The sequence below is a fragment of the Marmota marmota genome, unplaced genomic scaffold (assembly GCF_001458135.2).
Source record: "Marmota marmota marmota unplaced genomic scaffold, marMar, whole genome shotgun sequence".
Taxonomy (NCBI): domain Eukaryota; kingdom Metazoa; phylum Chordata; class Mammalia; order Rodentia; family Sciuridae; genus Marmota; species Marmota marmota.
In genome coordinates this window covers 16,511,003-16,538,698 of record NW_026000229.1, presented here as the reverse complement: position 1 = coordinate 16,538,698, position 27,696 = coordinate 16,511,003, and the positions used below count along the sequence as shown (strand labels likewise).

Here is a 27,696-nt window from a genome sequence, read left to right as displayed (position 1 = left end):
GGTCATCACCACTGCCCCAGCGTCTGGGAAGAAAGGAGGTAGGTCTTTGTTCACTCATTTCTAGGCCTCCCAGGGCAGCTGGGTCCAGTCCCACAACCACAACCCACTCGGTCAGGAAACCTCAAAGACAACAGCCCGCTAACCCTTCGGGCACTCTCTGTCCGCCCCAGCCCCGCCCCGCCCCGCCCGCATCCTTCGCCTCCGCCCCTGGGCCGGAAGTCCCCTCCTTCTCCCCTCGCCTCATACCCCGCAAGCTATAACCGCTCCTAGGCCCCATGCCTCCGCTGATCGGGGAAACCTCTCTCCGCTCAGTCCCGCCCTCTTCCTCTGGCTCCAGCTCCGCCCAGGCTGCTCGGCCCAGTCCCCAAGCCCTGCCCAGCCCCGCCCCGGCTCCTCCGCCAGCTCCGCCCCTTTCTCTCCCCGGCCCCACCCCCGGCCCCCGGAAGCCTCTCTCCGCCCCCGGCCCCGCCCCCGAAGTTTCTTGGGCCCCCGGCGGCGGGCGGGACAGAATGTAGAAAGCCGCCGCCCGGCCCCGGGTAGATGGAGCTGGCGGAGCCCGCCAGGAGCGGGGAGTGAGCGGCGGAGTGGCCGGACCCCAGCGGACTCGCCATGGAGGAGGAGGTGAGGGCCGGGCCAGCCGGGGTCTGGGCTGGGGTCTTCGAGCCCCTTACGGGGTTGGGGTCCCGGGCTCAGGCCCCCGTTCTTGCCCGCCCCACTTCCACTGGTCTCGGGAACCCCTTCCCTTTCCTACTCCCAGGCTGAGCCTAGGCAGATGGAGCAGAGGCGGGGTAGGGGTCCGCATCCCGCACTTTTCAGACCTCATCCTCCTTCATTATATCTTTGGCTTTGCTCGCTGACTGTGGGGAAATCCTAGTTGTTATTGTTCCCATTGAATTGATGGGGGACTGAGGTTCCTGCGAGTTTAATGACCTCTTTAAAGTGGCCTAGGTTGCTGTCTTTGAACTCCGTTACCATTGACTTCTCGTGCTGGTCAGGTTGGATCCTGAGGGGACAGACCCTGTATGTGAGTTTGATAGGGGGTGAGAGGTCCTATAGATCCCAGGGTCCCTGTTTTAAGGAATCTGAGGCTGCAGCCGTGTCCGGTGGCAGGAAGCCTGAAGAAATTGTTTTTTTCTCTTGTGTAAGTCCCTGTGAGTCCCCTTTCCCCACTCCTCTTCCCTTGCTCCTCATCAATCTGAGGACACACCAGCTGAGGAGTCAGGTCTCTGCCTTCCCCACATCCCTGGAAGGGATAATTCCTGGAAGAGCTGAAGATTGGACCAGCAATACCCCTTGAGCCTCCCTCTACCCTCTCAGGACACTCTTGATCTGGGGTGGGGTCAGGTAATCTTGTGACCTCTGCCCTGTGCATACAAACTCATTTCTCTTAGCAGCCTGTCATCCAAGGGTTCAGCACACACCATGTACTTAATGTGTGCCTGTAAAATGAATAAGAAGATGACTTTAGTTCTTATCCTTTGAGGTTTCCCAGCTTCTGCTCCTCCCAACCCAAGGGAAGGTGATGTGTTTTTGCCTGGATGGGTGGAGAGGAAAGATGAAGCTTTTCTTCTTCTGGTAACTGGCCTGTTGGGGAGCCCTGAGTGGACAAGGCTGCTTGTGTCCCTGTTAGTTAGTGACCACCTCCCTACTTCCTGATGCCACTTTTCAGGAGCAACCAGGCTGTCTGTTCCTTCCAGGCCAGGCCCTCCATTTCTGTGGGATGATAGATAAGTCACTTCCCCTCTCAGCCTGCATTTCCTCTTCTATAAAATATAGGGCCTAGCCTTCTCCCCCACGCCTGGCACTATGATTGTGGCCCCTTCTCTTCGGGTGGGTTGAGGTAAGGGGCAAAGTCAGGCCACTGTGATTTGCTGTGGTTTCTTTCTGGCTGTCACGGGTGGGGCTGCTGACTGCCCTGGGCTCCTGCTGGGAAGACTGGGCTCTCTAGCAAGGCCCCTCCCCTGCTCCCAGAGGATGTGGGTCAGGATTACTCCATCTCCTGATATGCTCTGTCCCCCAATTAAAGGAAGTTCTCCTGGGGCCTCCTGGGCTCAGCCCAGCCTTGTGCTCCCTCTGGTTCTTAATCTCTAACATTGATACTTTCTGACTTCCAGATACCAAAAGTTCTTGAGTATCTGGGCCATCTAAAGTCTTGCCTGCTTTACTTCCTCCCTGACCTCAAAACCTCACCCACACAGGGAAGAGCTCTCTATTGCTTGCCTGTCATTGGCATCCCTAACTCTCCTTTCCTCCCACTTCCAGTACCTTTCCCTTGACTCTCTAGGCCTCAGTACCCATCTTTGTTTCTCTGAAACTCCTCTTAGATCATGGTAACCTGCTCTGCCCCATGACCCCAGACCATCACATCACCTCACTTCCACATGGCTGCTTTTAGCTCTCAGTTAGCTTTGAGCTTCCTTGCCATACCCCAGCCACTCTGGGGCCAAGCCCCCTCAGCCTCAGTGATATCTCTGTTCAGTGGGCTGGTAGTCCCTGTCAGGCTGACGCTTGGTGAGGAAGTACTAAAACTAGGCACTGAATATCTGCCCACCTGTGTTCTCTGGCTCTCAGTTTCACCATCTGTAAAATAAGAGGGATTTGGGTCCAAAGTGATGATGTATGTACAAAAGGATTTGTTATCCCTGGGGTAAGTTTGGAAACCTTGGATATAGGTTTTTCTGTGTCTGTCCTCAGACTCTGTCCCACTCCCTTCCCATAGTCATGCCTTTCCTTGGTTCTAGGCTGCCCACTTGTCTGTCGCATCTTGATATAGGTAGGGCAGTATCCTGTTTCAGCACTGGTTTTGTAACATTGGGCTACTCTCTTGCCCTTTCTGGGCTGTACTTTCACTTTCTGGTAGTGAAGGGGTTGAGAGTTTAGGGTCTTCAATGCTCTTTTTGCCTTTCCTTCTCTGGGCCAGGGTATACCTGGCCCAGCACCCTATCTACCTCCCACCTTCTGTAAGGGCTACCTAGACTGACCCAAGGCCCTACCCCACTTGGGGCTCCCTCAAGGTAAATGTGATGTCTCTCTCAACATATAGGAACCCCTCAAGCAGGGGATAACCACCTAGCCCCCAAACTGGGGACTTCCTTTATTCAGGGTCTGCTTTGCCCCCAATAGACTGTGCTTACTCTCTGATTGCTTCATCACAGGGTTCTGACATGGTGGGTTCTTAGTACAGTTTGATCAGAGCATCACTGGGATTAGTCTGAGGGCAAAGGTTGTCATAGCTGACTGTGATGTGAGATGCCAGAAGGTTTCTTCTGGTCTCTGTCTCTGTCATAAGTTTGATGAGGCTTTCCATCTGTCCTCTTCTATGCACAGGGTCAGAGTGACCTGGCTTTTTTTTCCTTTTTAATGAATGACCCAGACATCTTTTCATGTCAGATATAGGGAAGTCAGGCTGGTGTCCAGGGAGCCTTAGGAGCCACTCACAGTGGGTAGGAGAGGGCCAGGGTGAGGATAGATGGGAGGGGAGAGGGCAAAATGAGAACAGTGGTCAGCTGGTCAATAAGAGGAGAGGAGGCTGAGAAACTGGGCTGAGCTGGACAAAACCTCCCCTGTGAACCCTGCCAAGGGGAGGGGCCCCTTGTTAAAACTTACTGGGTCATAGCCAGGCCCTCTAGTGGGAGGAGGTCTGAGGGGCTGGATGGAGGGTGGAGGCAAGTAGGAACATGGCCTCCAGCCAGGCCTCCTGTAGGATGACTGGGCTTTGATTCACACCATCTGCAGCCCCTCTATTGTCCCCTCCCCTGTCCCAAAAAGTCCTCCTGCCCAGTTCTTATCCTGGTCCCACCCATCCTTCCAGGCCTTGGGCTTACTTCTGTAGCTAATCTAGTCATGTATACTAGGCACTGGTGTGCTACACCCATGACCTAAGTGACAGTGATCAAGGAACAAGGTTACAGCCTTGGCCCCCAGAACTTCCAGCTGGTAGGGAGTTTTCACGTGTCAGGCAGTGGGTGAGGCAGGCAGGAGAAGTCATAAGTGGAGTGAGTTAGAAAGGGATGTGAGATTTCATGGGGTAGTAGTGAGCCCCCCAAAAAAGTTAAGGCAAGAGGATTATAAACTTGAGGCCAGCCTGGACAACTTAGTGAGACCCTGTCTCAAAATAAAAAGGTGTGAGGATATAGTTCAGTAGTAGAGGACCCCTAGATTTAATCTCTAGTACCACAAAATACACCCATTCTAAGAATGCCCATCCAGTGCATGGAGGGTCCAGGAGCTAGCCAGCAGGGGTATAGCTGCTGATAGGAGGGTTATGAGTGTGTGAAATGTAGGGCTGGGGATTCCCATTTCCCAGTTCTTCCCTTCAAGTCTTGGGCCCTATGACAGTCTGCCAGGGTCACTGAGGGGCTTAGCCCCTGGGGGTTCCATAGTCCATGGGGGCTAAACATATATCAGTTGTATTGTGGGAGGGGAAGTTTGGGTGCAAGATAGTATGGTAGAGCCTCCCCCTTCTATTTATTTAAAAAATTTTTGGTACTGGGAATTGAACCCAGGAGTGTTTTACCACTCGACTATATCCCCACCCTTTTTATTTTGAGACAGGTTCTAAGTTGCTTAGGGTTTTGTTTATTGCTAAGGCTGGCCTCAAACTTGTGATCTTCCTGCCTCAACCTCCTGAGTCGCTGGGATTTCAGGCATGTGCCACCATAGCCAGTGAGCTTCTTGCTTCTTATTAAAGGGCCTTGAAGTCTCCTCTTACCCTGGACAGGGTGGTTTTAACTGGCCAGTTTCCCACTTCCTCATTCCTAAATCCAGGAAGACCATTAGGAACCATCCCACTTGCCCCATTTCTCTTCCCATCTATAACTTAGGGAGAGGCCCTTAGGGAGCTCCCCACATTCCTGGAGCTTCTGGAGATCTAAGGCCAGCAGCTTTAGTCCAGAAAGGCCTTGTCCAGAATTGGGAACCAGAACCAGGGAGAAGGTCCCTGAGAGCCAGAGGAGATGGCAATGACAACAACAGTAACATGAATGACAGCTGTCATTTACAAATTTAGTGTATCCTAGGAACTGCTTTGTATGCCTTATCTTCATTCAGCAATAGACATGTCTTGAGCACTTACTATGTGGCAGGCATTATACAAAACAGAAATCCCTGCCCGCTTGGGGTCTTATTTCTTACAACTTCTATTTTTTTCTTTGGTACCCAGGGGCGCTTAACATCTGAGCCACATCTCCGGCCCTTTTTATTTTTTATTTTGAGACAGGGTCTTGCTAAGTTGCTTAGAGCTTTGCTAAGTTGCTAAGGCTGGATTTAAACTCGCTATCCTCCTGCCTCAGCCTCCTGAGCCACTGGGATTACAAGCATGTGCCTCCATACCTGGCTTCACAGATATTTCTTGAGCGTCCAGAATGTGTAAAAGAAAAGGGCTGAGTGCAGGGGACCTAGAAGTGAATCTAACCGCATCTGGTAGGCATGTTCCTGGCACCCAGCCACCCAAGCAAGTAATGGACAGGGTACACAGTGTCAGTGACTGACCCAGGGATACAGTGTGGCTGCCCTGTCCAGGGGAAGGGCTTAAATTAACTCCTGTACAAACTGGTTGAAAGAAGAGTTCAATAAAAAATAAATAAATAAATAAATAAATAAATAAATAAATAAATAAATAAATAAAAAGAGTTCTTAGAACCAGGTGGGATGGTTACCCTACGATCCTGGCTTGGGGTGTGGATGAAGGTAGAAGAGCCTCCTACTTTGGGGCAGGAAACTAGGGCTGCAGAGTGGGTTAGAGATGCAGGTTGCTACTTTTCCAATCTCTGCTTAAAGGTTCTTTCTTTTGGGAGGCTTTTATGGGCCACCCCAACATGGACCAGTTCCCCACTGTCCTCTCATTGGCCCCTATTTGTGTCCTTTATACCATTTCACACTGGTTTATGTGTTTGTGTCTGGGTGTTTATTTGTTCAGTTCTTCTTTCATCCTGCTGTGAGCCCTATGAGAACAGAGACCTTGTTACTTTTCTTCCATGACATAAGTGCTCAGTGCATCATTTGTTGACTGGTTGAATGAACGCATGGAGATAGAAGGGTGGAATGGGTAGAACATAGGTCATGGAGACCTCCTTTATTTTTATTTTTCTGTTTTTTTGATACCAGGGATTGAACACAGGGGCTTAACCACTGAGCCACATCCCCATCCCTTTTTATTGTTAATTTTGAAACAAGGTCTTGCTAAGTTTCTCAGGGCCTCCCCAAGTTGCTGAGGCTGGCTTTGAACTTGTGATCTTCCTGCCACAGTCTCCTGAACGACGGGGATTACAGGCATGTGTCACTGTGCCTGGCAATGTACTTTAAACTCTGGCTCTGTCCCTTTGGCTATGGGACTCTGGCAAGTCTTCTCTTTTCTCTAAGCTTCAGTTTGCTATAACATTTGGATAATGATACTATCACCTTGGAGGGTAGTTATAAAAGGAAGTGAGATTGTGTGTATGAAATGTGAAACAGTGGTTCAATGAAAGGTGGTAATTGCTGGGCTGGGGATGCGGCTCAAGTGGTAGTGCGCTCGCCTGGCATGCGCAGGGCTCTGGGTTCGATCCTCAGCACCACATAAAAATAAATAAAGATGTTGTGTCCACCGAAAACTGAAAAATAAATATTAGAAAAAATTCTCTCTCTCTAAAAAAAGAAAGAAAGGTGGTAATTGCTATTATTATTGTTATTATTTATTTTTTTTAAATATTTTTTTTAGTTTTCGGTGAACACAACATCTTTATTTTATTTTTATATGGTGCTGAGGATTGAACCCAGTGCCGCGCGCATGCCAGGAGAGCATGCTACCACTTGAGCCACATCCCCAGCTCTATTGTTATTATTTCTGATATTGGTTAAGAATATCTTGCCTTAGAGGTATTGGGGACCCTCACATAGGATGATGTCATTAGGTACCCAACACAGACACACATCTCTTGTGTTGCCTGTGGACCATGTGGTAGCAGCCCTCATGGCATGTCTTGGTGCTGTCTTACAGGGTTTGAAGGAGGGAAGTGAGAAGCCTCGGGGAGCTCGGACAGCAGACAAGGCTGGCTGGATCAAGAAGAGCAGTGGGGGCCTCCTGGGGCTCTGGAAAGACCGCTACCTGCTCCTCTGCCAAGCCCAGCTGTTGGTCTACGAGAACGAGGTGAGGCCCTTTTTGGCCCTGTTATTGGGGATTCTGGGGCAGAAGGCAAAGTAAGGGCAGCCAGGCCAGTAGGAGGACGCTGGGCCTAGGGCTAAAAGACCTCCTCCATTTTTGATTTGCTGTGCCACCCTGAGTGAGTGCCTAATCTCCTCTGGGTCTCCATTTGTAACATGGGATGATGCCTCTAGGGTTCCTGGATAAAAACTCTTTGAACTATATGTGCAACTAGTGTGAGTCTCTTCAACTATAGGCCTGTGTACTGGAAATTCCTGTCTCTGGGCAAAGTTCCATATAAGTGAATGTTTCAGAAAAACATTCAGTGATGGTTATAGAAATAATAATTAATACTTCATACTTGTTTGGAACTTTTACATACTTCTCTTCACAATGGGAATAAGAGTGGTCAACAGGGCTCAGATGGTGGATCACTCACCTAGCACGTGCGAGGCGCTGGGTTCGGTACTTAGCACCTCATAAAAGTAAATAAATAAAATAAAGATATTAAAAAAAGAATGGTCATCATTTATATTTTACAGAATTTAATGTTGAGGTTCAGGGTGGCAAGATGACAGTGAATTCAGCATCTCACAGTGAATGGAGGAGTCAGGTCTAGAACTAAATTCAGTGCCCTTTCTACCAAGAGACACCAGCAAGGAAAACCCATCAGTCTGTTCTGTACCATCAGACTCTACTTTTAGCTTTTCTTTCTCCTTTAACTTCAAGCTGCTGCCGCCACTTCTGCTTGTGCCTCCCACAGTCCTCACATCTTCCCACTTCAGGATCTCGTGCCCCTCCTTGTTTCAGCAGGCTTGAAATTCGGACTTCCAAGGATACTAAAATTGTGTGTTAAGAGTCAGTAAAACTCTAGGTGAAGACTCAGGAAGAAAGGTGGCTTTTTCTTGTTGATGCAGTTTGGGTTCTGGGTTGAGGCTATCAGAGGGTCCATCCACTGTCTGATAGCTGGAATACATGAGGGTAGAAGGGGAAGCCTGCCCCTCTTCTTTATCAGTCTCTCTCAACCTTCCTTAAAGTATCTGGCAAATTCATAATTGTCCCAGGTCCATAAAGACTTAGCAACCTGGATCTAAGCATTTAAAGAAGCTGCCTTTGAGAATCACCTTGCCTGTCCTGAGTCCCTAGGCTCCTGGAGCTGGGGTATCGGTGAAGCAGTGGGAAGAGAGCAAGGAGATAAGTGTGTGCAGACAGTCCCCCAGATGTTCTGTACTGCGGCTGTCACCAAATTAGGATGTGCCACGGCTGAGAATGTGACAGCAGAGGGATATTTTTATAAATAAAGAGGGTTGTCACAGCTTCCCCCAGTACCAGCTGCTACAAGAGTTGAGTGACAATCTCTCAGCTGTCAGCCTGTCAGGCACTGCCAGACTTGTCCTGGACTCCGGCTCTACATCTGGCCATGCCTGGGAAGCAGGAAGGATTTTATGTCCCCCAAACATGAAAAATCCAAATGATACCTTTTTTTTTTTTTTTAAGATCACTTATTAAAAACTTTCTTTCAAGAACTTAGCATTCGGCCGTGGGGGAGCTTGGCCCAGGAGTAGGAATTGAAAAATGCTTATTAGTTCAGTTTCTCTTTCTGATGTAAGGAACCAGCTGAGTATGGATGGCTCTTGACTGTTTCTTTGCTGTCAGAGGCTGATGTTCCAAAGATGCTGCCCCCGCCCAGTGTCTGCTGCTTTACTCTTTTTTTTTTTTTTTCTCTGAGCTGCAGAAGGATCAGATGATTCAGCACTTCAGTGTGAGAAGAGACCCAGGACAGGCAGCTATGGGAAGTTGGGTGGCAGAGATGGACTGACTTTTTGTCCCTAGGCAGAGGAGGGTGCGTTTGGGCCAGTAGTTGCTGAGTTGGGGAGGCCTGTGGACATGAGGCACAGTGAGCTACTCTCACTGGAGCTTTCCTGTTGGATCCCCAGGGAGGAGGAGACTTCCTGGGGTCTTACTCTGAGCCAGGCACTCATTGTAGCACACTGGTCATATGTATGTCCCTCTTTAGGGCTGTCTCTTGAAGAGTACCAAGGGAGGGACAGAAAGGAGGTAGACACACAGAATAGGGTAGAACGAGCCCGCTGAGCAGGGACATAAACCTGTGCTACTCTATAGTGGGGCTCAGTGCCCCTGGCACCTAGTAGGGTAACTGTACCTGGCAGGTGCTGTGCAGATGTTTACTTGCCCCAAGAAGTAAATGATGATGAGAGACTTCAAAGAAGGGAGAACACCAATGCTTAGGGGAATGTACGGGACAGCATGGGAGCTACCTAGAGCATTTTTCTGGCTCTTGGGCTTCATGGAGGAACCTGGAAGGGATTGGATTTTAGGGATTAGAAAGAGATATATGGAAACAAAAATGGGAAAAGATACCTGATTGAACCTGGATAGAGAGATCAGGTAATATTGGCTTCTAGTCTCCTTTCCCTGAGAGGCAGAAGAGAGTAAAACAGTGGTTATCCACCTGAACTGTACAATCATCTGCTTTTACTGAGATCTGAGCCTCACCCCATGAGATCCTAGTATCATCAGTCTGTAATGTTGCCTGGGTGTTGTTTTTTTTTTTTTTTTTGGTAGTGAGGATTGAACTCAGGGACACTGAACTACCGAGCCATATTGTATTTTTTATTTAGAGACAGGGTCTCACTGAGATGCTTAGTGCTTCACTGTTGCTGAGGCTGGCTTTGAACTTGCAATCCTCCTATCTTAGCTTCCCAAGCTGCTGGGATTACAGGAATGTGCCACCACACCTGACGGGTATTGAGAATTTTTTAAAAATATTTTTTAGTTGTAGTTGGACACAATACTTTTATGTGGTGCTGAGTATTGAATCCAGGGCCTCGCACTTGCTAGGCGATCGATCTACTGCTAAGCCACAACCCCAACCTGGGTATTGAGGTTTTTTAATAACTTCCAGGCTACCAAAATTGAGAACCTCTGTCTGGTGAAGATAAGCGGTTCTCAAACTTTCTTATGCATCAAGATCTCTTGGAGGGCTAGTTAAAATTCATATTTCCAAGCCTGTGCTCTTAAGTTTCTGATTCAGTGGAGATTGGACTTCAGAATTTATATTTCTAGCAAGTTCTTGGGTGGTGCCAATGCTGCTGCCCCAAATGCCACATTGGGAGGACCACTGGTATAGAGTAACCTATTGAGAAGGAACTGATTTAGTCACTGACTGTGCTTGGGAGGAATATAGTGTGCTAGAAAGACCCTAGCCTGGGGTCAGGATGTGTGTCTGTGTCCCTAGAGCAAATCACTTCATCTCCAGGCCTCATTCTCCTCACCTGTCAGATAAGACAGATACTGAGTTACTGGGGATTGAACCCACGGGCGCTTAACCACTGAGCCATGTCCCCAGCCCTTTTTATTTTTTTAATTAAAAAAAAATGTTTATTTATTTATGTATCTTTAGTTTTAGGTGGATATATTAGTTTGTTTTTATGTGGTGCTAAGGATCGAACCCAGTGCCTCATGCATGCTAGGCGAGCACTCTACCACTGAGCCACCACCCCAGCCCCTTTTTTAAATTTTTTATTTTGAGACAGGGTCTCACTAAGTTGCTTAGGGCCTCACTGAGTTGCTGGAGCTGGCCTCAAACTTGTGGTCCTCCTGTCTTAGCCTTCCAAGCTGGGATTACAGGTGTGTGACACTGTGCCTGGCAGTTCTAGGCTTTAAAGGTTCTTGGGTGGCTCTGGAGAATCAGGGAGGCAAAAGTGCTTACTAAGTGTTAGACATCAGCAAGTTTCCTTAACTTTAACTTGTCATCCAGACTCCAAAGCACTGTACTCCCCTTTTCCCCAAAGGACCTGCTTCTGCTTCCCAGGAAGTTGTTTTATCTGGGTCTTCCCTGGAAGAGGAACCAGTTGACCACCACTGAGGGAGGAGCTTGTCCCAGGCAGCTTGCTAGACAGGCACCTGATGGGTAGTGCCCAAGGAGAAAACACTTATATGTCAGGGATAGTGGGCAGAAAGGCAGCCTGGACAGTGGTAGAGGATGGGACTGTCTTGGCCACTGACCTGCCTAGCATTGAGGCCTCAGAATGGCATGCAAGGGGACAGGGTGGGATGCTTTGAATGAGCTTTTACCCTCTTTTTTGTGCGTGGCCTGCAGCCTGGGATGAGAGGCCACTCACCCTAACCAGGGATCAGCACAGGAAGATGCCAAATTGGGGAGCAATCACAGGATCACTGTGCTGAGTTGGAAAGTCTTCTTTCTCCCAATTTTGTGACATCCTGCATCTCTTTTCCAAGGCTACCTCTTACACAAATCTGTGGCCTCTGGTCCTGCACAGGCTTCCTTCTAAGTCTTTTCAGCCATCCCTTTTCCCCCTCTGGCTTTAGGCCACTGGATTCAGCCCTTAGACAAATACCCACCCCTGGGCTTGGGGCTCTATTTCTTGCCTGGATGTTAAGCTTTGAGGGCTTCCTTCCAGTCAGCACATACTGAGCATTGTCTACTTGCCAGGGTCTGAATCCACAATTTGGTGACGTGATGTCCTTTCTGAGTGGGTTCAGGGTCTGGGCATGGCCTGGGTTTTGAGTCTTAGTGGGGTTTGGCTCTCATCAGCTCATGTCCCTTTTGTCTTTCTCCCCAGGATGAACAGAAGTGTGTGGAGACAGTAGAGCTGGGTAGCTATGAGAAGTGCCAGGACCTCCGTGCTCTCCTCAAACGGAAACACCGGTTTATCCTGCTGAGATCACCAGGGAACAAGGTAGGGATATGCCCACTTCTATCTGCCTCCCTCCAGGCCAGATTCTGCTTGGGAATACCACCCCTGGGTGGCTGAACCAGTCTGGGCTTTGAAATGGAGCCTGCAGGTTTCTTATTGAGTTGGCTGAGGCCCAAACCCAGCGACTACCACAGGTTAGACCTTCTACTCATTTTGTCTTGGAGGCTCCTCAGCCCCTGGTTGATGGGAGATGCACTTAGGGCTGGACTGAGATCCCTCCTCTCCTCTTCTTCTTTTAGGCCCTGAGGCCTCTATTCCAGGCTGTGGTTGGAAGTAGTCACTGGAAGAGGGGCTCTTGGTCCTTCTCTGCACCCTGAACTCACAGGAGGCCCAGGGCTAAGGCAGGAGAGCTGTGGGTGAGGTCTCTAGCTCTGCAACACCCTGTCAGGTAGGAGTAAGGATGTGGCCTCTCCTTTATCCCAGGCCTTCCTGGGTAGCCTCTTCAGGTCCCCTCCTGGACCCAGAACTAAGAGGCCTACAGCCCCCAGCTTTCCTCCCCTTTTCCTTTCCTTTTTTGACTGTAGGTGGAGAAAGTTTCTTGCCTGAGAGAGTCTTTCTTGGGACCTGGTTTGTGCACAGATGAGGTTTACTGTTTGCACCACTCTGACTGGTAGTCTGGGGGTGTTGACACCTGGTACAGTTTCACAGATGTTAGGAGGGAATTTGGGTTTGAGGCTGGCGCATGCAGCACCTCTTACCAGCTCTAAGTAAGCTCTCGCCACACCCACCCTAACCTCTGTATGTCATGTGGAGCCTTGCAGAGTGGGGCTGAGTCACAGAGGCTGGCTGCTGGGCAGTAGGTTTCATCTGGGCCTGCTGGAGGCCATTTTGTTTCTCTTCTAGTTTTAGGGGTCAGGAGCTCTGTTCTTTGTAGTCCTGGGGACTTGGACCCTGGAAGAGGAGGAGACCATGATGCTTTACTTGTTAACCCTTTATCCTACTCTGCTGGGGGTTGGGCAGAGAAGCAAGCAAGTCTGCACTGGAGAGGGCTACAGAGCTCTGACTCTGGGGAGTTGGAGGATGTGCCCCAGGGCAGGGGCAGGTTTATAGTGTCCTGAGGATTCCTGTGGCTGGGCCCAGGTTCACCTAACATCTGCTGCTTAGGGCTCTTTGAGGAAAAGAGGGTCACATTTTGATCTTTCAGGCTCTGGATCTTTCAGCTCCTACCCTGTCCTGGAGACCCACTCACTGTCTCTCCGAGTGGGCGCTGTATGTATGTGTGTGTTTGAGATGCAGAGTATGATGCATGTGAAGATCCTTATGTGTGGTTGAGTGACTCCCTGGCCTTGGTTCTGCTTGGGGTCTGCTGGGTTCTGTTGAGTGCCTCCTAGTATGTGGATGTGTGTGGGTGCTTGCCTCTATGTTCTGTCCATGCTGCTTTGTGGGCCATCTCCATTCTCCAGCTCTTAGAACCAGCTGGTGGTGGGACTAGGAGGGAGGTGGGGCCCAGCTCCGTTGGGATAGCACCTTCAGGGAGGCCTGTTTGTGCAGCTGCACTTTCAACTTCTTTGTCCAGCACCCTCCTCCCATTCTCCAACCCTGCTAAGAGTTCAAGTTGACTCTGGGTGACTCTGGGAACAGGGCAGTCAGTTGGAAGATGGAGCCGTGGAATAAGTGGTGGTGGCCACCTGAGGGAAAGGTACAGTCTGGCTCTAGCTCAAGGCCCCTGACCCTTGCCTCCCCAGGTTGTGGACCTGGCCCAAGGCACCACCTGCATCCTCTCACCCTCCCACCCTCCCGCCTTTCCCATCGCCCTGGGTGTTCCCGAGGTCCTCAGTGCAGCCTCCAGCCGGCCAGGAGGTCATGTGACCCTGGCTGTCTGGTCCTGAGGCCGCTTTTTTCCCCTCTAATCAAATAAACAAAGACTCCAGTGTCTCACATACCCCTCTCCCCCTGCCTCTCCATCCCCACACCCCTGCCCATGAGGTCACAAGCAGCCGCTGCCAGGAAGCAGGGTGGCCACTGCTGGGCCTTGCTGCCCTGCTGGTCTTGGCCAGCTTGGCTCTTTCCTCTTTCCTGCCTCCTTTCCCCCCCTCCCCCACTTTTCCTCTCTGCCATTCTGCCCTTCCCCCTTCCCCAGGCCTTGTGGACCTATTCTGTGGCCAGTCTTATTAGCATCTGAGCTCCCAGCAAGGCCAGTGTTCCTGGGACTTCCTGAAAGGGCTTATGGTAGGGACCTGTGTAGCCTGTGGCTTTTCAGGACATAACTTCTTGGTATTTGTGTTAATCATCCCGATTCCAGTCATCCTTGTGGAATGCCTGGCTCTTTGAGCCAGGATTACAGGATGTCTTAGGGTAGAGCTTGGTCCCCTGTAACCTTGCATTTCCTCTCCCAGTTGAGCAAACCCCTTCCACCAGCCTGCATCTGGTGGGCTGGGCCAGTGGGGAAGGGGCTACAAGGTGAGTTGGATCCATATTTCTGTTCTTGTCCCAAAGTAGTAAAGACAGCCATCTGACTCTTTCCTGCTCCACTCTTACTCCCTTGCTACTGCCATGCATCAGAGTCTTTCCAAGCTTTTAGGGATGCTAAGGCCTATACCAGGGAAGAGCATCACCATCTTGGAGCCCTGAATAGGAACAGAAGTTGGGGTCAGAGGTGGTGGTCCTAGACACTTTTCCCATCACAGGATTAGGTGGCCTTTGTAGCCCCTGAACGGAGCACAGTGTCTCCTTGAGCCCCAGCATCTCTGATCGCTGAACTGAGAGGCAGTTGCCAAGGTGCCCTGCGGTTTCTGACTTAACTGCAGATTTGCTGCCAGGATTGAATTTACCCCTGGTCATGCAAATGAGCATTTGGCTATGCCTGGTGTGGAGGGGGGGGCACCTAGGCCCTGTATGAGGAGGAGGCTCAGTGGCCAGGAGGAAGTTATATAATGAGGATGCTGAGGGGGCCAGGCTGACTGTACTGTGGTGTTACATAACTGGGAGAGTGGCAGGAGGGAAGGCGCTATCTAACACCAGGGTGGGGGATGGGCAGATTGGCCACTGCCAACAAAGAACTAGGGCATCTTGAGGTCAGAGTAGGCAGTGGCCCAAAAACAAGGCAAAGGAAGGAACCTTGGGCCAGTTCATTTATTGGCTCATTCATTCATTAACTATTTTCTGAATACCTACTATGTGCCAGGGCCTGGCTTTAATCATGTTTAATATCCTCAGCATTGCTTTGTAGTAGGACATGTGATCCCATTTTCTAGATGACAAAATTGAGACTATTTATCCAGAAGAAAGGCAACCCGTTAATTCCTACTACTGGGGAATTTCTTCACTCTGCAAAGCTCCAGATTCAGTATTTATTTATTTATTTGTTTTAATTTTAAAAATTTTTTAGTTGTTGATAGACCTTTATTTTATTTATTTATTTTTATATGGTGCTGAGGATCGAACCCAGTGCCTCACACATGCTACGCAAGTGTTCTATCACTGAGCCACAACCCCAGCCCCAGATTCAATACTTGAGATTTATCTTTTTTTTTTTTTTTAACTTAAAAAAAAAAACCCAAAAAACTTCTAAAACAATTGTGGTCAAAACATATAACATAAAATTTACTGTCTTAACCATTTAAAGTATAGTTAGTTCAGTGTCATTAAATACATTCACAACATACTACAGCTGTTATTATCATCCATCTCCAGAACTCTTTTTTCATCTTATAAAACTAAGCTGAAGGGCTGGGGATGTGGCTCAAGTGGTAGTGCACTCGCCTAGCATGCGTGAGGCACTGGGTTCGGTTCTCAGCACCACATAAATGTGAAATAAAGATACTGTATCCACCTAAAAACTAAAGAAATAAATATTAAAAAAAAAAAAAAAAAAAGGCATAAGCTGAAAAGCCAGACACAATGGCACACACCTGTAATCCCAGCACTTGGAAGGCTGAGGTAGGAGGATCACAAATTTGAAGCCAGTCTCAGAAACTCAGCAAGGGCCTGTCTCAAAATAAAAAATCAAAACAAAAACAAAAACCACTAAGCTTCCATTCCGTCTTCTCCCAGCTCTTGTAAACGATATTCTATTTTCTTTATGATTTTTGACTACTTTTATATCTTGTATAGGTAGAATCATATAGTCTATGGCTTTTTGTGCTAGCTTATTTCACTTAGAATAATGTTTTCCAGGTTCATCTATATGTAGCATGTGTCAGAATTTCCCTCCTGTTTAAGGCTGAATAATATTCTATTGTATGTATTCACTACATTTTGCTTATCCATCTATCCACTGATGAACACTTGGATGGTTTCCATGTTTTAGCTATTGTGAATAATGCTGCTGTGAACATGGGTATATAAATTAGATACATCTTTTATTTATTTATTTTTTATGGTGCTAAGGATTGAACCCAGGGCCTCACACATGTTAAAACACTGAGCCATGGAGCTACCTTGTAACATATTTGTACAAGCACATACATAATTTAGTCAACTTTTTTCTTTTTCTGTTTTTTTTTTTTTTTTTTTTAGTGCTAGAGATTAAATCCAGGAATATTTATCACTGAACTACACACCTGATCTTTTAAATTTTTTACTTTGATGATGATGATGATGATGATTTTTAGTTCCAGGGATTAATCCAGGGGTGCTTAACCACTGAACCCCATCCTTAGTCCTTTTTTAATTTTGAGAAAGGGTCTCCCTAAATTGCTTAGGGCCTCACTAAGTTGCTGGGGCTGTCTTTTTTTTTTGGTACCAGGGATTGAACTCAGGGACACTTAACCATTGAGCCACATCCCCAGCCCAATTTTGTATTTTATTTAGAGACAGGGTCTCACTGAGTTGCTTAGTGCCTCGCTTTTGCTAAGGCTGGCTTTGAACTCTCCATCCTCCTGCCTCAGCATCCCAAGCTGCTGGGATTACAGGTGTGCACCACTGTGCCCTGCATGCTGAGGCTGTCTTTAAACTTGTGATCCTCCTGCCTCAGCTTCCCAAGTTGCTGGAATTACAGGTGTGTGCCACTACACCTAGCTTATTTTTTATTTTAAGATAGGTTCTTGCTAAATTGCTGAAGTTGGTCCTGAACTTGCTGTCCTCCTGCCTCAGCCTCTTCAGTTGCTGGGATTACAGGCATGCAAAACTGCACCTGGCAATGTGGTCAATTTCATTTCCAGTACTTCTCCTTTCCCTCCCCTCCCCCTTCTTCCTGGTCCTCTTCCTCTACTCTAAAGGTCTCCCTTCAAATTTTATGAGATTTCCCCCACCCTGCTTTTTCCCCTTTTTTTTCCCCTCTAGCTTCCACATATGAGAGAAAACATATGACCTTTGACTTTCTGAATTTGACTTATTTCACATAATGTTCTCAAGTTTCATCCATTTTCCTGCAAATGTATAATTTCATTCTTTATGGCTGAATAAAACTCCATCGTGTATATATGCCACATTTTCTTTATCTATTCAATCCACTGATTTATCCACCTAGGCTGGTTCCATAGTTTGTCAATTGTAAATTGTGTTGCCATAAACATGGGTATGCATGTGTCAATGAGGCAAGGTGACTTTAATTCCTTAGGATAAATGCTGAGGAGTGGTATAGCTGGGTCATATGATGGTGCCGTGCCTAGTCTTTTGAGGAACCTCCATATTGATTTCCATAGTGGTTGTAGTAATTTACAATCTCCCCAGCAGTGTAAAAATGGTGCTCGCTTCGGCAGCACATATACTAAAATTGGAACGATACAGAGAAGATTAGCATGGCCCCTGCGCAAGGATGACATGCAAATTCATGAAGCATTCCATATATTTTTTTAAATCAATAAAAAAGTGTAAAAATGTTTGTTTTTCTCCATATTCTCTTCAGCATTAATTTGTTTGTATTCTTGAAGGCTGCCATTCTGAACTGCAGATAAATTAAGTCTCAGTGTAGTTTTAATTTGTATTTTCCTACATACATATTTTTAAATGATCTTCTTAGCTCCCTGAGGCAGATTATGGTGGTATTCTCTCTCTCTCTCTCTCTCTCTCTGTCTTTTTTTTTTTTTTTTTTTTTTTGAGGGGTACTGGGGATTGAACTAAGGGGCACTCGACTATTGAGCCACACCCCCAGCCCTATTTTGTATTTTATTTAGAAACAGGGTTTCGGTGAGTTGTTTAGTGCCTTGCTACTGCTGAGGCTGGCTTTGAATTCGTGATCCTCCCGCCTCAGCCTGCCAAGCCACAGGGATTACAGGCATGTGCCACTGCATGCGGCAGTATTCCCTTTTATAGATGAGAGAATTGAGGCCCAAGTTCAGATAACTGTAAGTGGTTAAAACCCAGCTGGGAAGCTCTACCGCTCTCTCTACTGCATGAGGTAACTTCATACTTTCCTCTCATCTCCTCTCTGGCCATTAGGTTTGGTAGGGACAGAACTCCAAGCTGCCTCTCCAGAACTCCTGCCTGTAGTGAGGAGGGATTGGGGTTGATGTGGGTGGGAAGCTGGGAGTTAGAAGGGATTACTTTAGACTGCTTTAGTCAAGTGCCCTCCCATCTGTGGAGCCTCAGTTTCTTCATCTGTATGATGGGGGCTAGAGTTGACTCCCCCAATGACCTGATTATGGTCTGATTCAAGGCCAGAAAGGAGACCCTGGGACTTTAGGAGTTGGGACATATTTTTTGGTGGGGCCAGGTTTGGGTGTAGGGCTCTTTACAGAGCTTGAGGGGGGTTGTGTTTCCAGTAATACTTAATTATGGGCACCCCTCATGCCTGTCACCTCTGTCATTATAATCAAGCTGGCATGGGTGTAGGCTGGGACAGTGATAGAGTTCAATTTCCAGTACCAACAAAACAAAACAAAACAAAAACAAACAAACATAAATTGCCCAGGGATCAGGCAGCTGGCTTGGGGGAGTCCAGATTCAAGCTCTTTCCACAGGATAAGGTTGATGCCAGTCCAAGCCTCCAGTAGCTATGGGCTAGGGGAGGGCCCCTTCTCTGCTTCTTTCCCTACCCTCGCCTTCAAATGCCGATGTCAGACCTGTTGTGGGGTTGTTTTGGTTTGACTTTGGAAACTGGCATGAAAATGTGACCATAAATGTGAACTCTATAAAATATCTACCATCCATCCCTTGCAGGTCAGTGACATCAAATTCCAGGCACCCAGTGGGGAAGAGAAAGAATCCTGGATCAAAGCCCTCAATGAAGGGATCAGCCGAGGCAAGAACAAGGCTTTTGATGAGGTGCGATTCAGTCCTATGGCCAGGTTCTGGGCTGGCCACCATGTGTGGTCTGGGAGAGGTCCCTGCCCACCTTGTCCCAGACTACTCCTCATTTACATCACTGCTACAGACACCTGGGGCACACTTCATTTAGCCTTCATAACAGTCCATCAAAGTGGGTGGTGCTGTCCATTTTACAGATGAAACTGAGGCATAATTAAGTAACTTATTTTAAATTAAAAGTGTGTTGCCAGGTGTGGTAGCTCACACCTGTAATCCCATTGACTTGGGAGGCTGAGGCAGGAGGATCACAAATTTGAGATCAGCCTAAGCAATTTAGTGAGGCCCTAAGCAACTTAGCTAGACTGTCTCAAAATAAGAAGGGCTGGGAGAATAAAAAAGGCTGAGGATATAGCTCAGTGGTAAAGTGCCCAGGTTTAATCCCCATTGAAAAAAAAAAAAGGCACAGAAGTGGTATGGTAGAATTTAATTGATTGCAGCCATGGGCTTTTTCCAGCCCGACCTTAACTGGAAACAGCAGGTGGCCTAGGCTAGGGTGGGCTAGGGGTGAGCTCAGCCTGAGTGCTCCCTTTCAGTTTGCCTATGAAGTCGGGCAAGGTTTACAGGCTGGTTTGCAGCCCTGAATCTCCCTATTTGTCTGCAGTGACCTCATCCATCTGTGCTGTAGTGGTGACTTTGGCAACCGTGGTTTGATCAGGCTCAGGGAGGGCAGTATGTCCCATGAGGCCAGGAGCTCCTAGAGAGGATTTGTCTTTGTTTTTGACATTATGGATCCTTAGCTGTTTGGGCTACAATGACCTTGAGGTCTACCTTGTGTGACACCTTGGATTGTAGAGGATGAGACCTGAGGGAAACAAACCTTCCCAAGCAAGACCCACCTAACATCCAGATCCAACTCCCAGCTGTGGCTGCTACATTCTTTCCTGTGTTACTGTGTGACGCTTAGTTCTTCACTGCCTGGGGAAAGCATTCCTATTTTCAGGGAAAATGTTGATGGGCCATACTGAGGGTGTTGGGGGAGGATACTGGAGCCATGGCCTGGGACTCACCCCCAGTCTTGTCCTCCACTGAGGACACAGACTATTGGCACTCCAGACAGGCTTAAGCCCCCACTCCATCACAGGGACAGGCCACTCCAGGGTTCAAAGCCCAGATTTCCCATGTGAATCTTACTCTAGTTTTCCAGCTACCCTTGACCCGCTTTCCTGACCATCAGAAAGGAGATGCTGCTCTCCAGACATTCAGGCCCACGGGGTAGACACTCTGCTCTTTCCTGGACTGTCCTCACTGGCCTGGGAGAAAGGCAGGGGTCAGAGAAGGCCTTTGCTAGAAGGCAGATACCAGGGGATTGAGGTCTGGCTTCTCCCCACTTCCCACTCCCCAGGTAAACCCTGCAGCAGCCTCAGGGTTGCTTAGATATTTATGATAGACTAAAGGGTAAGCACTGTGAACTCATATTTGGGCAGGAAGACTGAAGCAAAGAGTGTAGCTACAGAGAACAGGAGAGCCTCAGACTTGACAGAGGTACTGCTAGTGGCAGTGTAGACTTAGAGAGAAGTAGAGGTCCAGAAGCAGGAGACACCACAGGGCTGTGGTGGGGTGCTATCCCTGTCGAGTGAGGATGCAGGGTGCAGACCCTGCTCCTAAGTCAGGACAATGGGTGTTTACTACTCTCCCCAAGGCCTGGTGGGGGCTGACCTGCCTCCCTTTCCTTCCCAGGTAAAGGTGGACAAGACCTGTGTCCTGGAGCATGTGACACGGGACCGGGTGCGGGGGGGCCAACGGCGTCGGCCACCAACAAGAATCCACCTGAAGGAGGTAAGGCTGTGCCTGCGGTTTGGTTGGTGGGAGGTCAGTTGGGCCTGGGGCTCAACTCCTTAGAGTGGCATCCAGGCTTGGGCAATCTCTTTCCTGAGGACACCTGGAGTTGGGCTTGCTGAGTGATGTACAGAAGAGGGCACTTGTGCTATTATGCTCAGGGAGTAGATGTTCCCAAACCCATAGTCTTTTTCATTTATGGGCTACATAGTAGGTTAGCCAGAGTTGGCTAGAGGGAAACTGAGACATATGAGACTAGTCCCTGACTCTCCAAATTCAGCTTCCAGTTGGAAAATAGACCTGTCCATAGACTCCCCCAAGCAGAGCTGTGTCTAATTTTGTACAGAGAATGCTGTGAGGTTGTGGGCAGGAGGGACCGTGGAGGAGCCACTGGCATTTGAGCTGACCCTTGAAGGACAGTGTGGGTTTTGGTTGGCAGATTTGGAATGATGGGATTCCTGGCAAAGGGAATGGTAATTGCTGAGGCACGGGGAAGAGCAGTTCAAGGTGTGCCATGGCTCTGCTGGTTTGGGAGACTGATCTGGGAAGACAGGGTTAGGGAGGAATTTGTGGAGACCTTGAGTGCAAGAGTTGGGAACAGAATGGGAAGGCACAATCCAGAGCTTAGTTGGAGGCTCTTTTTGTGGGTTAGATTGAGGGACAGAAAAAAGTGGGGGAGCTGGTCCCCTAGGCTTCAGGTGTGGATGAGAAGGGAAGGGTTCGTGGGAGACACTGGGAAGCAAGAGCTACCGAGGCTTGCTTGAATGCTGGGATTGGACAGAGCAGGAAGGTGGTCAGTGGTGTCAAAGGCCTGAAGACTGGGCAAAGGGAGGTGCTGGGCACAGGGAATTTGGGAGAATGTATGAGCAAGAGTGAGGGGTAAGGGGGCACCCCTTTTAGACCAGTGCAGCTTATGTGGGTGTCCGATTTTGGAGGTCATGAAAGAACTTCAGCAAATGTGATATTTGGGGGCTGGAGAGGAGCAGTAGGCATTAGCCAAGGAAGAGGAAGCGAGAGAGACCAAACGGGGTGCAGTGATATACAGTCATAGTCCCCAAGGCAGGAGGATCTCAAATTCAAGGGCAGACCCCTTCTCAAAATAAAACATAAAGGGCTGGGGATCCAGATCAGTGGTAGAGCATGGAGAGAGAGAGGGGGGCGGCCAGACCTGGGGAACAGCAGCCAGGTTGGCATCCACAGTTAACAAGGAAAAAGCAAGTGATAATGTTTGCAGCACGTTTTCTAGGAGAAGGAGTCAGGGTAGAGATGTTGTGGACACCGCACAGGGCAGGGACCATGAGAGGGGCAGGGACCATGAGAGGGACAAAGGGACAGGGTCATCAGAAGGTTTGCTGTGGAGAGGAGGCAGCCTATTATTTTCTGTCAGCTGAAGGAGAGGAGCTGCAGAAGGGGAGCTGAGGTCCTCGAAAGAACAGGAACACCCGTGGGGAAGATCTGAGGTGGGACCTTCGAGAGGAGCTCAGGGAGGCACGGTGTGTGTGTGTGTGTGTGTGCGCGCACTCACTGGAGGAATATTTCTGTGGGAGTTCCACATGACTCAGAGCAGGTATTGGCCAGATCACATGGGACATGTAAAAGGGTGTGAGGGTCCCTGCCAGCATCCCCAACATCTGAGGAACCTTAAGAGATGCCTCCTGCCACCTCTGCTCCAAGATCTCTGAAGCTCTGTGACAAGATCCCCATAACTTGGGCTGCTGGGTGTCCCCTGGGTCACCAGAGTCAGGTGGGGAGACAAGCCCATTTGGTACAGTGGCTCTCCCCTGGTGTTCAGCTGATTAGGCAAGGGCTGGAGAGGAACTGGCAGATAGGACACAGGTCTCCAGAAAGGGAAGCAGAAGTGAATGAGCTTGAGACTTGGGGGAATTTACATTTGACTCAGTGACCATTTAGCCTGTTTGACACCCACATACCATCCCCCCCACCAGGTAGCCAACGCAGCTTCTGACGGTTTTTTGCGCCTGGACCTCGATGTTCCAGACAGTGGGCCACCAGTGTTTGTCCCCAGCAATGATGTCAGTGCGGTCCAGCCCCGGGAGACACCTCAGCCCCTTATGCCTCCTACCAAGCCTTCCCCAGCACTTGAGAAGACCAGCCTTAGTGATAAGGTGGAGCCCCCTTCTGGAGACAGAGCCCCAACCCCAGTCTCAGCCAGCTCTGAAGCCCAACCTGAGAGCCAGGAGGACTCGGAGATCCTGCTGGGGGAGGACAGTGGCTCTAAGGAGCCCCCCAACAGCATCTTGCCTGACAAACTGAAGGTGAGCTGGGAGAGCCCCAGCCTCAAGGAGCTCCCTGTTCTGGAGAGTGCTGAACTCTCCAAGGTATCTTGTTCTGAGACTGCAGAGGCTTCCCCTAGGGGTGGGAAGCCCCCTACACCCCCACCCAAGATCTTATCGGAGAAAATGAAAGCCTGTTTGAGTGGGATGGAGACTTCTGAGCCAGCCCAGAGTTCTGGGACCGCTGGGTCCTCTGCCCCAGGCTCAGCACAGTTCTCAGTGAATGGTGTGGATGATGGTCCTGAGCCTAAGCCATCCCAAGGTGCAGGCGCTCCAGGAACTGCCCGAGAGGATGCAACGACATCCACAGCACTGCCCCCCTGGGACTTGCCACCTCAATTCCATCCCCGCTGCTCCTCCCTTGGAGACCTGCTTGGAGAAGGCTCCAGGCATCCACGGCTGCCCAGGGAACAGCTGTATCGGGCCCAACTGGAGGTGAAGATAGCCTCAGAACAGACAGAGAAACTATTGAACAAGGTGCTGGGCAGCGAGCCACCCCCTGTGAGTGCTGAGACATTGCTCAGCCAGGCTGTGGAGCAGCTGAGGCAGGCCACTCAGGTCCTGCAGGAAATGAAAGATTTGGGAGACCTAAGTCAGGAAGCCCCTGGGCTAAAGGAGAAGCGGAAGGAACTGGTGACCCTCTATAGGAGAAGTGCACCGTAGGCCTGCTGGGCCAGAGGCGCAGGTCCTCTTGGCTGCGCCCATCAAAGCCCAGCCTTGTTGAGAAATGAGGTCCATTGGGCATGTCAGGGTTTGGTTAGGACCTGAAGAAACTCCTGGTGTCCTTCCCACTCTGCCCTGGCCAGTGGTGCCAGGTGCCAACCAGCACCACTGTCTGTCTCTCTGGCTTGGCCTCACCTGGGACTCTGTGCTAGGAGCTCACACTCAGGCCCTATGTGCTGAGTGATTGTTCCAAACTTCCCCAGGGCTTTGGCACAGTTCTTGGGGTTTCTAGGGGTGGCATCATCTCTGCTCCCCACCCCCAGTAGTTTACATTCCTGACTTCTGAATAGAACACAGCTGAGCCCCACTGTAGTCCCTCCTCTCATCTCTAGATGTTCCCAGACAGCCTCCAAGTCAGCCTCCTTCACACTTATTCTGAATGGCTTCAGAGGCCTTGGGTGTAGGCTATAGGATCATCCCTCAGCTGGGTGAAACCTGGGACTCAGCTAGGGCCTCCTGAGGCAGATGCTTCTGTCTCGTGAGGAAGGCATTTGCTGTGTGGCCCCTCTCTGGGCCTGTTAATTTTTCTGCAAAGCAAGGGCATTTTCTGCAGCCTCCTTCTCTTTGATGAGCTGCAATTGGAGGCACAAGTCTAGAGCATTTCAGGAAAGAAGAGGAACCAGAGGGTCTCCTAACTTGTTTTTTTACTTCTGGACTAGCTGTGTCTAGCCTTGCACACTCCCGAAGAGGTGAACCCCTGAGTGGCCCAGTGTCAACATTAAAAAAAACCTGTATGTGATTATCATAAATCAGCCCTCAGAATTCCCCTCCAACTTTTGTGCCTCCCCAGATGGGACTTATCTGGGTCTCTGTGGTTCCTCCTCAAATCAAACAGGCCCAGTGTCTCCATCATCTCCTCATACACTGATGGGGCCTGCTGGAGTCTGACATCCCTTCCCTCTCCCCTCTAGCCCTCTTCAGCTCAGACCCCTGGTGGGTCACCCCTCCTAACTTTGTAGTGGAAGGAGGATTTTCTCCTGTCTCCCTTCCTGGCCCATTCCTGGTCCCCTCCCAAGTCCCCTCCCAAATTGTGCCTGGATCTGGGAGCACATCCAGTTTCATCCTGCTGCAGCAACTAGACTGAGGGTGGAGCTTAGGGGTGGGGATGGGGGCAACTTCTCTAGGACCTGCCCAGGAGGTTTCTCCATGTGCACTTTTGTTTACAGAAGAGAAGAGAGGGCGACAGCAGCATGCCCTGGCCTTTCTGCCCACTGCTCCACCCATCTTTAGCCACCAGCCATGCCCACTGAGACCTGCCAGTGCAGGTTGATGTCTTCATTACTGTACTGTCACTTTGTTCTTGAGGGCAGTGTGCAGAGATCAGAAGAGGCAGGTCTCCTCTTTGGTCTGTACCCCGATGGTGCAGAGGTGAGCAGCAATGCCATGGTTCATGAGCCCTCATCATCCTTCACAAACCACAGTCCTTAGGCTCCTATGCCACAGTATGCCTTTCTTCCATCTCTTCTGTATAAGAGCAAGAATGTTATCAGGTGCCCATCACATGATCCCCTGTCATCTTCCCTCAGGGAACAGCCTCCCCCATCAGCAGCCAGGACTGGCTGGACTTTAGCCAAGTCATCTACTGCCAGGAATTGGGCCTCAATTTCTTCTTCTGTTGGCGTGGCAGGGCAAGTAGGTCTATTCCCATGCTTTGGCCACCTTTCTGCCTCTCCCTGGGGAGGAGGCATTCTGTGTCTTCTGCTTATGAAGCGCCTTTTTTGAAGTTTGGCAATAAATCCCTTTTTATGAAACTTACCAGTCCTAAGCCTGTTTGTTGGTGTGGTAGCCAGCTCTAGGGCTGGCCTTGAGGGAGCAGAGGGTAGGTGGCAGATGGCATCATAGTTCCCGACAGTTCCAGGGCCCACTTCCTGTAGGCTGGGCTGGAGGTATTGCCTCTCCCAGTGCTGGGCTCCTGCTAAATTCAGCCAGGCCCCACCCAACTACCCCTCCCCCTCAGTGTTTCTCTGGGCCAGGGTCTAAATGTGAGGAGCAGTGCTTTCTTATTTTAAGAAACATTATTTGGAAATAAAAGTTGCAAGAATAAGACTAGTACAATGAACACCCACATACTCTGCCCAGATTGACCCATTATTTTATCTTCTCAGCACTTTCTCTCTTCCATGTGTACACATTTTTTTTTCTCTGAATCATTGGAAAGTTGGTTATCATGGTCCTTTACCCCTAAATACTTCAATGTGTGTTTCCTAAAAGTAAGTTTATTCTCTCATGTAATCATGCTATAGTTTCCAGTGTCAGTAAACTTAACACCAATGTAATAGTTTGTTTTTTATATTCCAGTTTTTATCATTTGACACAATTATTCTTATCATATTTTTCCTCTTGTCCTGGTCAGCTATTACACACAATTATCAACTCTTTTTAGTCTCCTTTAATCTGAAACATTTACAGTCTGTCTTTCACGACACTGACATTTTGTAAGAATAGTCTTTCCTCCTAACCCTTTTAATAGACCATTCCTCCTTTGGGGTTTGTCTGAGGTTGAGACTATGGATTCTTGGCCAGAAACCTGCATGGAAGGTAAGTGGTTCCTTATCAGGAAATCATATCTAGTGGCATGACATCCATTTGACCCTCTTTGATGCTGTTCATTTTTATCACCTGAGCAAAGTATCTGCTTTTCTACTGTCTGATTCATGTTTATTCTTTTGCAAGTACTAAGCAATCTGTGCAAGGCATCTTAAGACTATGCACGAATGTGGCCCCCCAACACAATTTCCCCCAATTTTGATTTTTGATTCTTATAAAAAGGTGTTTCCTATAAAGCTTTCAAGTGACGCCACCAGCTGTTTTACTTCCGAGCCTTGTCCTGATTAGGGGTGAGCCTGGTCTCTGCTTTATGCCTGGGGACTCCTGACACTTCTCAGCACCTCAAGTGTGCTTAAGGAAGCAAGCCCTGGGCCCATTTACAGAACTCTTCAGTCAGACTACCGATTTTCAAACCCCACCCAGGGACTTTGGGTAAGTTTTAGTCTTGGGGGCCCTCATTTTTCCCAATCACAAAAGAGGATTAAACTACTCTCCAGTCTTCTATGTAGGAAAGCACTGCTGTGCTTTCCAGAGGCTGGCTCCTTTCCTTCTCTGTGAGGGCCACTGCACAGTCCCTGTGACCAACATAACAGGAAGCACCTGACCCAGGACCTATCAACTGTGGCTGTGACCCTTGTGTCCCTTGTGAATTTCCCTGTCACTGATCTTATGTGTGACAACTATACCACGTGTCCTGCAGAAGCTGGGGAACCTCGGAAGAACCACTTTCAGGCCCCTTTATCTGAAATGAGTCTCTATGGGTGGGAGTGTCCCTTCAACCCTGACCCAAGAATTAAGTCGCTTCTGGAGGGCCACCTTGAAGGGAATAGCTTCTGGCATGGTGTTGGTGGCTAACCACAGGGCTGAGGAAGGTTGTGGCAAGAGCTTGCTCTCTGGTCTTGAGGACTGAAGAGAAGGGGAGCCTTCTTTTTGAACAAACTGCAATACCTCTAGCCTGAGTCCCTGTGGATAGTCACACTGCAGGATTTTGCAAACCACAAGGTGGCTGCCTTCAGAGGGGCCGGGATGGGGGGAGGTTGGTGAGGGCCTTCCCTTTTGCCTCCTCTTGTTCCCTCCACCTGGGCCTGGGTCCTGGAAGCTTCCTGCATCTCTGGAGCCACTGTATTTTGTGCGTCCATTTTCCTGCCTCTCCTAACCTGCCTCTCGTGTTCCAGACAAATGGAGCTTTCAGGAAAGACCACATGAACTCAAGTGGAGGTTTCTGTGACAGGAGGCTGTGTGAGGGAACAAGAAGGGCAGAGAGGTGATGGCAGAAATTCCTCCCTGTAGACATAATCTTATTCAA

The 27,696-nt window shown here is 49.1% G+C and overlaps 1 protein-coding gene and 1 non-coding gene across 3 annotated transcripts; both read left to right on the top strand.

Annotated features, from left to right (window-relative positions):
• Positions 1-465: 465 nt before the first annotated feature.
• On the top strand, positions 466-25,594 carry Plekho2 (pleckstrin homology domain containing O2). Of its 2 annotated transcripts, XM_015480547.2 has the most exons (6): positions 466-621; positions 6,977-7,126; positions 11,728-11,844; positions 18,904-19,008; positions 20,728-20,826; positions 22,773-25,594. In XM_015480547.2, the coding sequence occupies exons 1-6, from the start codon at positions 610-612 to the stop codon at positions 23,781-23,783; spliced, it is 1,494 nt and encodes a 497-aa protein (XP_015336033.1). In that variant the 5' UTR covers positions 466-609; the 3' UTR covers positions 23,784-25,594. The 2 variants fall into 2 exon arrangements, with proteins under 2 accessions (XP_015336033.1, XP_048649661.1); XM_048793704.1 differs by lacking the exon at positions 18,904-19,008.
• LOC125613448 lies at positions 17,489-17,595 on the top strand. The gene has a single exon (XR_007344015.1). It is a non-coding gene; the product is annotated as a U6 spliceosomal RNA (small nuclear RNA).
• Positions 25,595-27,696: the final 2,102 nt, after the last annotated feature.

Coding starts and splice junctions, on each gene's coding strand:
- Plekho2 (XM_015480547.2), top strand. Junction 11,845..18,903: donor TGAGATCACCAGGGAACAAG/GTAGGGATATGC, acceptor CATCCCTTGCAG/GTCAGTGACATCAAATTCCA. Junction 20,827..22,772: donor CAAGAATCCACCTGAAGGAG/GTAAGGCTGTGC, acceptor CCCCCCCACCAG/GTAGCCAACGCAGCTTCTGA.